Here is a 17730-nt window from a genome sequence, read left to right on the forward strand (position 1 = left end):
CCTTGGGGTTGCCAGGTTAGATTGAAAGCACCCCCTTTTAATACGTTTGAAAATGTAAAAGTTTTCAAAAGGATAAGCTACTGGTAATTTTGCTAATTCGTCAAAATTGTATTTCAAGAGCAGACTCAGTTGTTAATGATGTTTTGACCTCTATATCAATCTAAGTTAGAACCATGGCAATACCATAAGTATTAAGAAAGATAGTGAAGAAAAGCTATAGCTTGTCAGAGACTGCTTCACTGTTGGGACCATTAGCATCATCACACAGCATCTTCAATCAACCAAAAACCCACACCTTAAACATTTAAGAATTCCTCATTCAAACCTGATTCAAACCAATGCATAGGCTAGCCTACTACTAGCTGCAAGCACCGAAGAATGCTAACATTTCCAACAATCTCTTTTTATACTAGGCTATGTAGACACCCAAAATGAATAAAAATGACACACTAAACTTCAAATAGTTAAATTTGATTCTAATTTCTAACACTCTGATACAATTTGAAAACCACTTTTTACAATCTCTTTTCAATATATACCGCTACACTTTATACCTTTTTGTAAAGCACACCTATCGTCTTCATTAAGGACAATTTAGGACATTTAATATACTTGTAATTATTTTACGGTGTAGACCATTACAAAGTAGAACAGTCTAAATAATGAAGTCTGCTGATGAAAAATGGCTAGCTGCATGTCTGACAGTCACTGTTTCCAATTCACACCGAAACGAATGATATCCACCACTGTGCGTGATAAAATGTGCAAAAATGAAAAGAATAATAGCCTATGTCAAAAGACAAGGGCTGGTTGATTTGTTTCCACTTCAGAAAACCCTGAAATCAATTTTTAAAGTACCGGTTGACAATCCTAACCTGGCAACCCATGTTCCACGTCGTCATTTCCGAAGTCCAGGAATCTGGTTTGCACGTTTTGTTACGTGGGGTCGCCCTATTATTTACTGAGTGGTCTATAACTGATAGTTTGACATACTGATAGCTGGCCGTAGGTGTTGCGATGACAGCTCTCACCTCGAGGGAAGCAATATTTCAACAGCAACAGCTCAAAGAAGTGTAGTTTGCTACTGTGTGGGACCGAGGCGAGAGGAAGTGTGACAAATCAGGTTAGAGTCAACGACGTAAGTCTGGCTGAGCGGAGCAGCACGTTACACCAAAATGGCAACCCCCTATGTTACGGACGAATCTGGTAAGGCTGGTGCATGTGTCAGACCTTTGTTGTTTCAATAGATTTCTCCATGAAACATACTGTAAATCGACTTCAGTATTTTAGTCAACAGTGATATGGTTAACAACCTTGTGGAATAAGACCCTCTGTACTCTAGCTAATGCTAACCTTAGCTATAATGACCAGTGTCAGCTAGCGTTATCGCTGTAAGGTGGCTAACACAGTAGTTACCATTAGCTAGTAACATTAGCTATCCCACATCCTTAAAGCTATCTCTATGAAAAGTAATGTGTGAGATGGCTACTGCTAGGTGGAAATTTCTGTTTGTTACTTCATAACTTTGGCTACTGGCGAAACTAATGTTAGGGTAACCAGCGGTATGTTGCCTGTACGATAACGTTACATTGCCGTATCTCTGCTGTAAACTACACTGCACTTTGCCCCTGTGGCTAAATGTGCTTTAGCGGGTTTTTACCCCCAAACTTTGACTGACTGTGATCCAGGGCGTGGAACTATGTGTATTTGTACTGTATGTGAGTGTAAGAGAGAGGGTGTGGAGGTTACCATACACTACTCGGTGAACTCCTTACAGACCAGAAATGAACCTGAAGTGATAAGGATGAGCTGCAGGTTGACCTGAAAATGACAACCCCGAGGCCCCTCAGTAGTTTCCAGTACTTCCTGATATTTTGTTCAATGTTTTCATCTTCCCAGGTAATAATAACACGTCAACCAGAAAGGATAATTTCAGCAAATAGTGCTAGAATAGTGCAACAAAGTCTTTCTGGTTGTAAAATCTGAATTACTGGAGGCTTAAAACAATTCTAGACTTAAGTGTTGGAAGTTTTTCAAGACCCAGCTTTGGCATTTATTCTCGGTAATCCACTCCATGACATTGCTATGGCAAGATACACAACAATTTAGGCTAAATCAGCTGAATGACTACCACTGAAAACTGTACAGACTCAGTGTGTGCAGTTACTTGATGAGTAAGTGAGTCTCTCATTTGAACGCATTCAACAGTCAAACCCTTGCCACTTATGTCTTAGTTTGACAAACCTCCAAAGGGATCCAACTGTATTGTTCTGCCCACCTGTCTTCTATATCCTGCTACAGCCAAAGCCAGACTCTAATGAATGGAATAAATTACAAATGCCCCTGTTTAACCTTGTTTTAATAATTTACAGGTGTATGCATGTAAGAATATCAGTCCTTTCTAAAATGTTGCAACTGTTGCTTTGCAGGTAAATACATTGCTGCCACCCAGCGACCTGATGGAACATGGAGGAAGCCGAGGCGGGTAAAGGACGGTTATGTCCCCCAGGAAGAAGTCCCAGTGTAAGTGCAGTTCTCTCTGACATACAGTTGTAGACTGTACACCATAAATCATTCATGGTGAAATCAATGGGAAAATGTAAAAAGAAACAGTACTTCCTTTATAGTTAGGCTAGTAGGCTACTGTGATACAAAGGATGTTTTTCAACTTGCATTCATTCAATCCAGTTTCGTTTTGTGTCTCTGTCTCTTGCCATTTCAGCTATGAGAACAAGTATGTGAAGTTTTTCAAGAGCAAGCCGGACCTGCCGCCTGGCATGAGCCCAGCTGATGGAGCACAGACAAAGCAGCAGCAAAAGATCCCCGGCTGTGCGGACAGCGATACAGCCGGTCTGTCGAAGACTGCGAAACGCAACATGAAACGTAAAGAAAAGCGAAAGCAGAACCACCAAGGCCAGGACGAGAATGTGGATGTGGAGTCGGTAAGGGATGCTGTTGAGAACGTGTCCATTTCAGAGGGCGGTGAGTCTCCACACAACGCAGTGGTACCAGTCTCCGCTTCGGCTCCTGACGATGCCTCAGCAGCAGCAGCTGAAAGGGCCAAGAAGATCAAAAACATCAAAAAGAAGCTGCGACAAGTTGAGGAATTGCAGCAGAAAATGGACTCGGGGGAAATCAAACAGCCAACTAAGGATCAGTTGGAAAAGCTTGGCCGGGTGAAGGCTTTACAAGATGAGTTACAGCAGCTTGAGCTCGAGTCTTGAAGCAAGTTTGCTAAAAAAGGACAGCAGATTAGTTGGACAAACTGTTTGAAAATACAAACTAGACACACTGAAAGACAGGGAAGGGACTTTTGCAGCTTTGTGATCTTAGCTTCCCTTGAACAAATTCTGCCTATTTGGTACTGAACATGAACTCTAGCTTTGGAAGTGAACACACTCCCGACGCCTCTCCAGCAGAGACGGACAGGATATCTACTGTATGTAGCTGGCACAACATCCCCAGAACTGACAAGCTGTTACCTGTTTTCTCAGTTCAGATCTGTGTAAAGATTTTTAGGACTCCTGCTCATATGCCTGTATTGGCCAGGCCATTCATTAATCATGGTGTTTTAAATGAAAACATTGTGACATTGTTTAGTGCATGTCTTTTCTTTCCCTTTTGTACCTTTCATAGTATCAGATATTACTTAGCCATATAAACTGAAAAACAAAACTTTTCAGTTTATGAGAATTATAGTTTGTTGACCTATCTGCTTTCGAAATGAACCATTTTTGTCAATGATTGGATGGCCTCTTGAATTCACACTAATGTTGAGGCACTCTGGGCTTTACAGTCATTGTATTAATTAAAACTCCATGCTATGTCAAAATGTTTCATTATCTCATATTGCTTTTAGTATAACTCATTCAATAGATTCAGCAAGTACTTGAGGTTTGTTTCATGAATAACTGACAGTCAAATAAGTTGGGAAGGAAGGATATAGATTCTGTCTTAGAAACAGAACATTTTAGAAAAAGAAATTCAATTTTACTTTAGTCTTTATTTTTAAAAGCAAATTGTACACTTTTTAATAGCCTAAATCGTTTAATCTTGCATTGTCTAATGTTAACCAGGAAAGTATGCATTTTCTGCTTAGTCACCAATGAAGTATTCCCCTGAAATGAAAAAAGGCAGTTCTTGTTTGGACAGTTTGTAGATGCAGAATGCCCTCTGCTGGTGAGAAAGCCACTCTAACTTTGTCTTTTTTCTGACAGTTGTCTCAGTTCTTTGGCATTAAAATAGTACCAGCGGTGGGATACAGTAACGGTAATTGTTTTGAGCCTGTGTGTGCCGAGTCTCTTTCCCATCTGTCCCGTCACTTTCCATAGACTTTATTCCACAGGTTACATTACGACAGAAAAGGAGGGAATCTCTGCCCACAACCAGAAGACAATTTGTAGCAATGGTTACATTTATGCCACATTGTTTTGTCTGAACGGGATCTTTGGTCGTACACATTGTAATTAATGGTTGTCTCAGATCGGAAGTGCGGTTAGTTGTTTTGTTCATCGGATAGTTGTAGTAACCATAAATTAAAGTAAAAGAATGTTAAGATTTTTCATATGGAGGAATTTTGTAGATGTTGCACAAACAAGAATATTTATTGAGCAACACCAGTGATATTTTTGGTACAACTGTGACCTTACACTTCAAAGCATGTCTTCTGGGAAGTAATTTACTTACAAAGAATTGCAGCTTAATGAAATATTAAGGAAACTAATTTTCACCATAATGAAATATTGAGGGATTGAATTTCCCTCTTACATGACTATGGTTCAACTGTTAATTAATTCTTTTAATAGAGGCAGTGGGCAGACCATCTGTTCTTTAACAGTTACACAGAGGTGATAAATATTTTTATTTACTTCCTTTGACGTAACAAACATCACTCGGACGCTATTCTTATACACTCAGAGACAAATGGCTATAAATGATAGCTTCAGTAGGCGTGCTCATGCTGTCAATGTCTGAAATATGGATTGGTTTTTATAATCCACACAACACATTCTTGTAAAGGTTTATTGTGTGGTTTTGAGGCAGGTCCTATGCAGACACTGGATGACGGTATAAAAACCAAATGCTAAACTGAAACTTTGAGGAGTTTATCAATGTGTTGGATTGAGTTACCAGTGTTTTCCTCACATTAATGGAAAACTACCTGTACTTAAAAATGGAATATAAAATGGAATATATGTTGCTTGTTGTGTTGCTGACAACAGTTTCATCCATCGCCCAGAGCACAGAAGAATTCATGGAAGCTGTGGTAAGAAAACACTGCCGAATGTCATATCAAAGGCTGAGTTTTTAAGAAGCAATTTAAGAAGCTTATACTATAGATCACAACATAAAGCTCTTTGCAGGCTAAGTTTCACTTTTCATCGTAGAGAAAGTAATAGTTACTAAGCAATGCACATAGTTTCAGCTGATCCTCCAGACAGTTTTAATATTACCAAGGGTTTCAGGACAACTGGACTTGTGACTGTTGCAGCTTCTAGACTAAATAGACTATTCAAGTCAAACTTAAATATTTTTACAAAACCGATTTGAATAAATGAGCAAAAAAGTTTTTTTTTTTTTTTTTTCAATTCTTAACCATTACTAATCACTGTGACATTACTCAATTTATTAGGATGGCTCTTTGGTGAATTAAAAAAAAAAAATGTGATTTTGGCTGGAATTATTTATCAGGGTAGTTGGGAACAGGTTGCTCCAGAAGAGATAAATTGTGGGTTCACTCAGTTAATAACACAATAAATGCTGCCCAGGAGGGCTTAAGAATCCTTTGATTCAGGGCTCCTAAAATGTTTGGACCCTGAGTTGCAGGACTTACCTAGTGATAGCACTTATAGAGATAGTTCAATGGTGTACATAACCATGCTACTTTAAAATCAAATGCAAGTACCTTTGGATGTGCTTTGTATGTCTTGGTTACTGATCAGTAAGATAGCTTTCTACAAACCTCAATGCAATCGTTAAAATGAGCCTTCTCTCTCTCTTTAGGCCTATTTTAGGAACTATGGCTACTTGAACATTCCTCTGGACAGCAAGGACCAAAACTATCCACCTGAGGAAATAGTGGAAGCTCTAAGGTGACTATCTTTCATCCATTTCCCCATCTGTGAAGGCTGACTGGCATTTTTTTCTTAATTCTTAATTTATCTTGCCAATATGGATCACAGTATCTATTCGTATTACTCAGTGTGTTATATTCATTTAGATCAATACTAATGCCATAATCTTTTGTCTTACCTTTGTATATCAGAGTCTTTCAGAGGGCCACTGACTTACCGATATCAGGAAAACTAAATGCAGCCACGCTGGCAATGATGAACAAACCTCGATGTGGTCTAGAGGACTCTTTCAATAACAAAGCTCTCAAATATCGAGTGATGGGTGGGTAATGGTATTCATTTTGCAAATTCAGATTCTGATTGTTAACGCAGTACGGGGCTGATGAACTGTGTTTTAGGTTTAGGTTTATATGGTCTATAAAAACATCTAATAAAAATGTTGCCCCATTAAACAGGTTACTGGCGTAAGAAGATGCTGACCTACCACATCTATAATTACACCCCTCATCTGGGACAGGCAAAGACCCGTTCGGCCATCCACAGTGCTTTTAGGTACTGGAGTGACGTGTCGCCTTTAAGGTTCAGGGAGCTGCATCGGGGAAGAGCAGACATCAAAATCTCCTTTCACAGAAAAGATAAGACATGTCCAGTGCCCTTTGATGGGCGAGGTAGGAGCATTTCTTTAAAATAAAACTGTCCAACTGTAAAATTTGAAAAAAACATGGGAAGTCTCAAAGAAATTGCCAAAACACCTTTGATCTCCAGGGTTCATAGTTCTCTGTTGTCATTTTACAAGCATCCTTTCTCAAGCTACATAGCACTGTATGATTTCTTTCATGTATACTCAGTAGAGCTCTTGAACCTTTCTGTACTGCGACACTTGTGAAGGATGGTAGATGCTGGATGCCTGTTCTTTTTCAGCAGTCGATAAGGACTCTTGCTTTATCATTAGGGCGTGTTCTGGCCCACGCTGATGCCCCTGAGTCAGGCATTGTGCATTTTGACGGAGATGAGCTGTGGACAGAAGGGAAAGACTACGGCTCCAACCTGATGATCGTAGCAGCCCATGAGATTGGCCATGCTCTCGGCCTGGGCCACTCACAGTACTACAGTGCACTGATGGGACCTGTGTACAATGGATACCGCTCCAACTTCAAGCTACATCCAGATGACATACGAGGCATCCAGGCTTTATATGGTGATGCCAGAATAATATCAGAGTGTCAGAATAGGTGTGCTTTTATTACATTTTTTGCAATATGTTGTAAATCTGTGCCCCCTTTCAGGAAAGCCGGGGAAAACTCCCCCATCCAGAAATCCAAGCCAGCCAGTGCCAGAGGGAATTACTCCAGATCCTTGCAAGGCTACTATGGATGCAGTTATGTTAGGTCAGAGTGGCCTTACAACTGAGATAATAATCATAAAGTCCCTATATTTTCATAAAAGTGCAACATTGTTTAATAATTTTTCACCTACAGTACAATGTCTCTACAAATATTTGCTTGCCTGCAGGTCCGTTGCGTAAGACTTATGTTTTCAGTGGTCAGTATGTGTGGACCATGTCCAGCAGCGGCTCCAACACTCCCAGCCTGATCTCTAGACTGTGGAAGGACCTGCCAGGGAATCTCAATGCAGCTGTTCACTCTCAGCGGACTGGCAAGTCCTACTTCCTGAAAGGTAATTAATATCTTAGAGTTTCACATAGAGGTGCAATGTACAGTGCTGACTGCATTTTGTTTCAAATGTATGCACTGACTCAACTTACTATGTTCTAGTAACTATATTCAGTGCCATTAAGGATTTTGTTATTGAAGTGTTTCTAACATACTTCTATTCTTTCCAACTGCTCTTTCACAGGAGACAAAGTATGGAGATACACAGGCTTCAGACTTGACCACGGCTTCCCCAAACCCTTGACCAATATTCCTGCCAAAATTGATTCAGCCTTGTACTTAAATAAGAACAAGAAATTGATCTTCATCAAAGTACGTACTAAAGATAATATTTACTATTTTGTGCCATCTATTCTTTTTGTGAATACCTCATCCACTTGCCAGTGAATAATTTACTCCTTGTTTTAGGGCTCTGGATACTGGCAGTGGGATGAAATCGGACCAACACACTTCAGTTCATACCCCAAGCCTATTGGGCAACTCTTCTATGGGGCACCCAGCAATCCTGATGCTGCTTTGACATGGACAGATGGTCATATATACATGTTTAAAGGCAGCCAGTACTGGCGTGTAAACCAACACCACCAAGCAGTGGAGAAGGCCTATCCTCTGAACACTGGAGCACACTGGATGCTATGTGACGACTAGGCCACCAGAGGCCACCAGGGATGGATGATTCAAAACAAAAATCTGTATTAGCAGAGAGAGATGCTTATTTATTTGGACTCTAGCAAATGAAAAGAAAATCTGCACATATGAATCCCTTGCATGAGGAAAGAGAGCATTATTATTATTATTGTTATTATAAGTTCCTGCACAAAGTCTGCATGAAATCAACAGAATAAAGATTTGCATTTTGTTGATGGAAAATTGAGAATGATCATTGGATGTTTTATTTTTTGTGGCAATATATTTGAAAACTATTTCAAAAAGCATTTGCACATGAATAATGGAATAAGACAAACTTGGATGAGATTGTTGTAGTAAACTCATAAGGCATCTATGTTGCATTCCTGAAATGATCATTACAGTACATATGTTGTCAATTGTGAGGACTACTGAACACTATTAAAGGATGTTTGTACATTTAACTGATATTAATGTATGATAATATTCCAAAAAACAGTTTACTACCAAACAGTCCAATCACTGTCAAATCTTTGGTCAGTTTACTGGCATTCTAGCATTCTTCTTTTCCCATAAAGTCACCTCTTTATGGTCTATGTATCACAGACTAGACCTAGACAACAGGATGTAAAAGTAAAGAGTATTTGGAGAATAAAACATTATATACATATTATACCTATAAGTGAAACAAAACAGCTTTACTGTGAAATGCACAGTGTCTACGAGCTAAACTAAATGAGGAATACAATGATCATGTGTCAGTGTAGTGACTGTGTATGCTGATGTTGTGTTATCTTGTCATCGCTCAGATGGTGATCGCAGGGTTTGTTTGATCTCCAAGAGTCTCAGATCACACTCTGTGCATGTCGATGATGAGCTGAAGCAGAGCCAGTTTTAGTGAATCCATCCAACCAGTCAGACTGTTTCCAGGGAAGTTAAGATTTGAAAGGACTGTTTGATTCTCAGGTACAGTGACGGATTCCTCAGTGAGCCACAAATGAGATGTCTACTGTGGAGCCAGCTGTTTGATGTTCTGTTCCTTCAGACCCTGAAGACGGGCGAGGCAGCAGTCAGCGGCACCATGGAGCCCGTCTCAAAGTCAAAGTCAATTATAGTATGTGTGATAGTGCTGACGCTGCTGGTGGAGGAGCCTGTTCCCATCTGCCGCTCTTGAAGGCTCTGGAGATAACTCTGAAAGGCAAACAGGAGAGAGAAACATTGTTATCGCACTGACCATCTCATTAGACATCATGAAAACAAATACACAGTGAGGCTGTTTGTACCTTTTCTATCATCATTAAATCAAAGGAAACTGAGGAGATTTAACATCAGGGCTAGAATTTGTGTTTGCTTCTCTGAAAAACGGAAAGCGGAATGAGAAGCTCATGCTGGTCTTGTTGTATATTTTGATATCAACTACTGACCGGGGCGAGGACATCCCCAGCGTAGCGCTTCAGGGGCGGAGGCCTGCGCCGGCGGCGTGACTCAGGTCGTCTCCTGGACTCTCTGTATCTGTGCTGCATCTTGGCTTGTTTCCGCTGTTTCTTATGTGTAACTGGGGAGCATCCACAGACATGGGGAAAGAGACAGAAAAAGGAAAGGTTTGGTATGGTTTGGAAATTTGGCCTGATTATACAACCTTACAGAAGGTGTTGAGCTGTGGAAGGGAAGAGAGCCTGAGCTTGAATGCATCAAAAAGTACCAGACATGATACATTTTGGAAGAACTGCTTTACTATAACATTTTGAATTGAATCTGTGGGCATTTTGTGTGTCACTCACCTTCTGTGTGTGACACTCCCTTGGCAGTGAACTTCCACTGCACCAACACACCCATCAGACTCAAAACAGGACAGATCCCAGTGATCGCCCAGTTGAACCAGCAGAGCGGACGAGGCCCGACTTGACAGAGGATGTCATACACATGACCTGCCAGCGCGAACGTCCCCACCAGGTAATCCACGCAAAGCATCACCGTAGTCGCCCCAAACACAGCCGTGGAGACGACAGTGAACAGCTTCTGCCACTGAAGTGTGAAAACGGCGGTGACGACGCTGGCTGCCAGCACGACGCTGAGAGGCACCCACACCGGAGTAAGGCTGTAAAACTGTCCGATCACCACCAGGCCGGCCAGGGTGAGCAGGCACCCCAGCTGCAGGCCCGTGAGGAAGAGTCCCATGGTGTACACCAGCATAGTCATCAGACCGCACAGCACACCCACGCCCAGGCCGATCCCCGCCTTGGTCTCCATCCCCAGCTGGCTGTCCAGCACAGGCTCCTTGTGGTACAGCAGGAAGACTGCCGCTGATCCCAGCATGAAGCCAGAGAGGAACATGACCATCTTGAAGCAGCGGTATCCTGAGGAGTGTGATAAAAAAAAATTATCATGAAATCTACTCTATTCATGTAACATTCATCAAACATGTGTTGTCTCTAATCCAAAATGATTTAAATGCACAAAATGTCCCAAGTCTACTTCACAGTGAAACCTACAGCCAGTGGCATGTTGTGAAAAGGGCAAAATTACAGTGTCTGCTTTTTATTTATATCTCTCATATATTAAAACATATAAGAGAAATGTCAGTTATTGTGGCCAGCAGTCCCCTGATTACAGCTGAGCATAAGTATATGTACAAATTAATGTACGTACAAGTTAATATTTGATCTCTAGGCCTTTATATATAGCAGCTGCATGAGGTTTGTGAACCAACAACACCACAAGATTGATGGTATCTTTGTTTAAGGGGGTCTGCTGAGGACAAAATGTGGTTTCTTGGATAACAATGCATCTCAATACTAGTTTAGGAGTGTGACACCGCTGAGGCTCTGTATAATAGGAGTGGTGGTTGTATAGTGTAGTAGCTCAGGAACTGGACACTCAAAACAATACTGTAGGACAAAGTACGCCCTTCAACTGAAATCTCATTGAGATCTATTGAGATACATGAGGCTACAATGAAAGTTGCCTTGACTGTATCAAAGGAAGATGGTGGTGGGTTACAGTCTACGCACTGTTAATGTGTGTCAATGTGAGTAGTATGTGATCAAATAGTTACATTACTGAAATTTATTTAGAATTAATTTGTTCCAATTCTTATGCCCAGCTGAAATTGGCAAAAAGAACCAAATTTCACACAACTCCGACAATACCTTCGCCACTGACTGTACATAGAAATTGCTGTTTTTCTCCTGCTTAGCAAGCATTTACATTTTCAAAATCCCTTGAAGGCAACAACATGCTTATTTAATCATTGATCATTACAGGGAGCACGGAACTTGGCAATGTGTGTGTTTGCATAAAGTTGCATGTGCCAGGGAGCAAGGCCACGGGACACACAATTTGTGTTCACTGGATGTGTGTGCACATATTTTCTCAGTGACAGCAAACACAGAAATAGAGCTATGTTGAATCCTTTTACTCAGTATTGCTTTCCTTGGAAAAAGTAACTCATGTATTATTCTGATCAACCCCTAATGTATTGCCACAGCAGCTCTATAAACAGCGGTTGCCAGGAATTAAAAAATACCTGATATTTACATGCTTTTTTTGTTCTGTTTGATTTTGGTTTCGATGGAAAGGCTATTTATTCATAGCTGACATCAAAATTCTCGTTTGTCAGGTTCAATAGCTTGAAACCAGTGAGATGTCAGTGCAACAGGTGGCTCCTCATATACACTGCCTCTGCTGAATTGAGAGAGACGGACTCCCCATCTGCCTCCCCCAGCTTGGGGCTTATCCACACTAAACCCCTGGCAGCCTCCAGACACCTGGCCATCACAGCTTTAAGCCCGCTATGGACTCAAGTGAGCTAATGAAATACTTTAAGGATGAAAACATTGTGGGCAAGGACAGATTATGTTCAAATAGTGAGAGTAAATGAGGAGTATGGCGTTTTAAAATGCAATAGCTGTAGTTCTATATCCCAAATTGTGTACATTTACATTTAAGTCTCTGTATTATGTTTCATATTCATGCCTATTATCATGAGTACTTACCGAAAAAACAGTAGATGAGTCCAAATGAAAGGCATATAGAGCAGACAGTGGATGGGATGACTTCATATTTCTTTTTAATCTCCAGCACACATATGTCCACTTCAGCTAAGCTGGGGCCTGGCTCATCAGTAACATAGAGCCAAGTGTCTGCCATCTTGGAGGAGTATTACTATTGTTGTTCACTTGAGGCTGGAGAGGAATGCACTTTGTTCATTGAAAGGGGGGGAAGCTGGAATGTATCTAGCATCCAGGGAAAGAGGAAGCTCCTGAATGAAGAGTGCGTACTAATCCATTTCCTGTCTTGCACCTGCACAAAGAGGAAAACACTGTCAGCTCTGTGGCAAGAACAAATAAGATTTCATCCCTTGGTTTTTCCTGGCTGGGTCCCAGCGTTATGAATCATCTGGTCACATAACAAGGATAGACTCCACGTCAAAACATTACGTTTGTTCAGGATATAGTTGATCAATCTCATTTTAAACATCTGAGGCATCCCATGTCATTATGCATTCAAATGAATACGCCCTCCAGAGTCTGTTATTTAAGAGCATGTGTGAGAATATACGTCTCTCTCCCTTTCCCATGTGCAATTCCTGGTTCAGGAAGCAGAAAAGGAAACTGGGAATCCCCTCTGAGTTTTGGGTGTCTCTCTCCTGGCCCTTTTGTTTAAGCACAGGATACAGATGAGGAAATGACCTGGTGGCTTGGTGCCATCGTCATACAAACTTATTGTTTTGCGCATGTGGTTAAGTAATCTGTTTACCGAACAGTGCTATACAAACAAACACCCCAACAAAAATACAGGACGTTCTAAGATCTAAAAAAGGAAGTACTAGATTTGCATCACATACAAAAGGTTAACTGTGCCTTAAAAACTGATTCAAGGAGGAAAGGATTATTATTGAGGACAGATAAATAAATCTAAATAAATCTAAATAAATCTAAACCATTTTATGCTTTAACTCAAGACGACTGAAAATCCTTTACTGTGCTGCATAAAGGCATAAATCATGTTTACACACTCTCTTTATCTTGCCTTGGAGTACGACTGTCCAACTAGAGTGTGTGTTATTCGAAGGACCTTATAAGCTGTTCAGGCAGATCCCATGGTCAGCAGATGGACTTAGAGGAGCTTTAGCAGGTTAGTGAGCCGCATGTCCTGCTGCCTTTTTTTGTGAATTCTGCTGTGAGAGTACAGACTCCAAAGACACTTACGCTTTCTAAAGGATCTCACTTACATCATTTGCAAAATAAACATTTATTTTAACTCAAAGTTCTGTGGAGAATGACAGGCTACTAAAATATTTTTTTTTTTTACCAGTTTGATATGTATTAATAGATTCCATTTCTTGAAAAACATTATTTACCCATTTCATTCTGCAACATGTGGTGGTTTCATCATCTACAAGACCATATTTTATCAAATCCTATAAATGATATGAAATAAATAACCATGCGTAAGCTCAATAGTATTCCACACAGACAAATGAAAACATCCCGACTTGGAAGAAATTATGAAACTGTAGCCTACCTGGAATGAGGCATTTCTTCACACAGTAAAAGTGAGCTTCTTCAGAGAAAGAAAAGTACTCTTCATTGATAATTTGTCACATTCCAGCAAACCCAACAGGGAGCACGCTCTCAGAAGTTGTCCCCGTGTTTGTGTGCTTCCCTCTGTGAGACTCAGTGACCGACGCAGTAAGTCCATCATCTGTGCTCCTGCAAACAGCTGACAGCGCCTGACTGTGTGAGAGAGGGACCATCTGCCCCAAGCGACAGCACCAGGCTGCTGCCAAGTCCAAGGCCAGCTGAGAGTAGAGCTCTCACTGCTCATGGTCACACTCTGTTGCCACTTCTGAGCTTTATTTTGACTGCTCAGCAGATTCTGAAGTAGTGTTTACTCAAGTTAAAATAGGCTGGGGGAAAAAGGCTATTACTTTGGATGTTGATTTCACTTCTAAAATAAATTTACATATGGGACTTTCCTGAAGAATCTAAATTCATCCATTCTTTATTGGATAGGCAAAATAAGCTTGACTAGATTATGTAGTTGGCCTTTAAAGCATAAATCCAGCTATTTTTGACCTGGACCCTATTTTCCCCATCTTGTTTCATCATACCGATTGATTCTAATCAAAATTTTGTCAGCTGCTTTACTATAGAGCTACTGTTCCAATACAGTCCTACAGGGCTAATGGACACTCCAAAAATCAACCCCAAAGGCATCCAAAGCATTTCTTTTTCAACACATTGATTGCTCATTTTGTGATGACACAAGTTGGTAAAAAGATGTAAATGAAAATTATTATTATTAAATTATTATAAAAAATTGTATGCTACCTTGGCCATTGCTCTAGCACTTGTTTACTCTTTGCCAGCCAGCTGCGGCTGCCTGTCTACATCAAGTCATGAATAAACTGGAAATTAAATATATACATGTTTCATTACAGAGTGAGCAGCAATAAGTAGAAAAAGACATTCTTACTGTGCTTTTGGGATTGATTTTTGGAGTGTCGATTTACTCTATAGGACTGTACTGGACAGCTGCGCAACATATGATGAAAATGATGGATGGACTGGAGTTATGCTTTAACACAATTCCCTGGTGGCTAAAGGGAGAGCAGTTAAAGCTACATGTGGCAAAACTGCATGTTGGAAGCTCCAAATGGCAGCGAGAGATAACTTTGAAAAATTTGAATTTTATATGAAAGGACACCAAAGGGGCGAGAGAGGCAAAAGGTCTAACATTGGTGAGTCCAGCTTCCTCTCCATGGAGCGCTTGCTGGTGTTTAGAAGACAGTTATATGGTTTCAATTCATCGCTTTCTGTGGGCAGAGAAGTGAATATACCAAAAATCTGGCTTGGTGCATCTTTAAGTGAGGATAAGGCTTGTCTGCTTTGAGACATTTTACGTTTTCCCTCCACATGGTGTCTCTGTAATCACATGGACTTACTGCAAGATGAAGATGGGAGTTAATACTGAACCAAGAGGAAGAAGTCTTCAGTGATAGAGTCTAGGATATTTATATTTACATTTTGGGCAATTAGGAAATGCTCTTATCCAGAGTGACTTCCAGTGTGTGAGCAGGTAGCGGTTGAGGCTGTCTTGCTGATGAACACACTGGCTGTTGAGGGGATCAAACCTGTGACCCTTCACTTACAGTACAGTCTATCTAACCATTAGCCCACCCTGCCACCTTTAGAGACCTCAGATGACTGACTCTGATGGAAAATGGCCTACTCAGCAATTTAAAACCACAATGCATCAGCAAACAACAGACATAAATATGCAAAAGGTAGGACATTGCTCCGTGCTCAGGAAAGAAAATCATCATAAGGACAGAAGTACAAGATTAGACACAAACACACAACAAGCAGACAGAGAGACAGACAAAAAGACACAGACAGACACACACACACAAATCAAAGACAGCACCTGACAACAGACAGTTGTCAGGTGCCAGAGGCATAAAAGTCTACTATAATAAACCTTAGAAATTAACCCAACCTGTTATAGTTAAAAGGGATTATAGAGAGCAAACTGAAATGAAACTGAAAGTCACCTGATAAAGGCTAGAGTGCAACAGTTTGCAAGCAGAGCTGTACATTACATTGTCAACAGAGCATGCCAGACTTCACATCAAGGCAAGGGTTAAATGATGGCACCAACACAACAACAAATGTCAGGGGGAAAGAGCAGATTAACAATGACAGCGGCTGATCGCCACACAGACTGCAGCGACTCTGGGCTGCAGTAATGTTGGAATAAGCAGCAAAATGGAGCTGTCAAGCAGAATTAAGTTCCTCTGGTGAGAGGCAGAAGAAAGACGTCACAGCTTGTGGGTCTTTCGTTAGTCAAGTGTTTGTCATTGTCTTCTTGCAGTGGATCAAAGGACAACATGCTTTAAAAGTGCTTATATTTTGGAAGGCTTATTTCATTTTTTTTCTTTTAACCAGTAGCCTAGTGTTTTGAAATATTTTTTTTCATAATAACATTCTTTCAGTGCTTTATCTCAAAGACAAAGAAATGCCATAAATTGCCACTATAAATTTGTATGTATTTGTCATCGGTGCTGAAGGTGCGAAGGCAGCAATGGGAGATGTGTGAGTTTCCTCAAAAGGGAATTATTGACACAGTGAAGATTAAACTGACTGGGAAAGTCTAATCTGTGGGCAAAGGGAAAATGGCTGTCCTTGTTGCACGGTGTGATGCATGCTGACCATATTTCTCCACTTCAAAAATCACACAGTAATAAACAGCCAGGGAATGTGAATGTAATAGACTGTTGCAGGCTATGGAGCATGATGAAAACTACTCATCTGAAAATGATTGAGATGAAATGTAGGCTAGTTCCCTTCTATTGTCATCAGCTTGAAGGAATGAGAGGAAAGTCCTCACCTCCGGAGATGTATAAATTATATGTTTATAACACACTATGGCCCTGTTGCTCCCTGAAATATCAAAACTCGTATGTAATCAATTCCTAAGACCTTTCTGTGTGGGCGTCTTTATGGTTTTTTTTGATTGGAAAGCAGGGAGTATTGACCATGACTGACCATTTCACTCCTAGAAATGAAATGTGTTTTTCACCTGAGTGGTTTGAAGACCCAGTAAAGGGAAGCTATATTGACTCTATGAATTAAAAATGGCTCTGGTCAAAGTCAACAGAGAATAAATTTAGTTGGATGATTCAGATGTCTCGCCTTAAGTTTCTGGGGCAAAATAACATATTAATCTAACTATCTAATGTGCTGGGATGGTCCCCCTCCCCTTTTAAAATTAATAAGTACCCTATAGGCATCACATATTGAATACCACATACAGAGGAAATAGAATAAATCACATTCTCATTGCTATAATGGAGAAATCAGTAGTTATATTTAATTACACCAGATAATTTCAAATAGAACAATAGTGATTGTGGTAAATGCATATTCAATGCCTTGCTTTTATGGTGACATAACTTTCTAAAAGCATCAAATATAGGCTACAGTTCATTTTTAACTACTGATCAAAATGTTTGTCAATTCAAAACGCAAAACAATTAGATGTGTCTTATTTATCAGGCAGCAGCAACACAGTAAAGCCCTTGGGTGCTGTCTAAACCCTGTTTGGACATTTTATTTTTTGGCCTACTTTTAACCGAAATGTAGCAATGCTGTATATTATGCACTATATTAAGACTGACTCGGGTGCCTCCAGGCTGAGTTTGAAACAACAGTCCCAGACAGGTAGCATTTTGTCTGTAGCTGTAACAGGAGACCAGACATAACTGAGCTTGAGACAGAGAAACTGTAATATATTTCCTGTAAAAAGGGAAGAAATATATCTTGGTTACTATCCTTAGGATTGTAAGCTAT

General features: G+C 40.4%; 3 protein-coding genes across 4 annotated transcripts; 2 read left to right on the top strand and 1 right to left on the bottom strand.

The window, feature by feature from the left end:
* Window positions 1-918: 918 nt before the first annotated feature.
* pym1 (PYM homolog 1, exon junction complex associated factor) lies at window positions 919-4283 on the top strand. Of its 2 annotated transcripts, none has more exons than XM_071545880.1 (3): window positions 919-1215; window positions 2430-2523; window positions 2723-4283. In XM_071545880.1, the coding sequence occupies exons 1-3, from the start codon at window positions 1176-1178 to the stop codon at window positions 3222-3224; spliced, it is 636 nt and encodes a 211-aa protein (XP_071401981.1). In that variant the 5' UTR covers window positions 919-1175; the 3' UTR covers window positions 3225-4283. The 2 variants fall into 2 exon arrangements, with proteins under 2 accessions (XP_071401981.1, XP_071401979.1); XM_071545878.1 differs by having other exon boundaries at window positions 919-1206; window positions 2723-4282.
* An 890-nt stretch (window positions 4284-5173) lies between these two features.
* LOC139666607 (matrix metalloproteinase-19-like) lies at window positions 5174-8395 on the top strand. The gene is made up of 9 exons (XM_071545896.1): window positions 5174-5266; window positions 6004-6092; window positions 6266-6396; window positions 6530-6742; window positions 7027-7272; window positions 7361-7462; window positions 7587-7751; window positions 7932-8059; window positions 8156-8395. The coding sequence occupies exons 1-9, from the start codon at window positions 5174-5176 to the stop codon at window positions 8393-8395; spliced, it is 1407 nt and encodes a 468-aa protein (XP_071401997.1).
* Window positions 8396-9415: 1020 nt separating this feature from the next.
* On the bottom strand, window positions 9416-12523 carry LOC139666605 (transmembrane protein 198-like). The gene is made up of 4 exons (XM_071545894.1): window positions 12370-12523; window positions 10156-10731; window positions 9799-9929; window positions 9416-9565 (listed from the first exon to the last, which is right to left on the bottom strand). Exons 1-4 carry the CDS (start codon window positions 12521-12523, stop codon window positions 9416-9418), a joined length of 1011 nt encoding a protein of 336 aa, XP_071401995.1.
* Between the last annotated feature and the right edge of the window lie 5207 nt (window positions 12524-17730).

Source organism: Centroberyx affinis, unplaced genomic scaffold, assembly GCF_046629955.1.
Source record: "Centroberyx affinis isolate AG114_WGS23_722 - 3 ecotype Tasmania unplaced genomic scaffold, CSIRO-AGI_Caff_v1 ptg005062l_1, whole genome shotgun sequence".
Lineage (NCBI taxonomy): Eukaryota > Metazoa > Chordata > Actinopteri > Beryciformes > Berycidae > Centroberyx > Centroberyx affinis.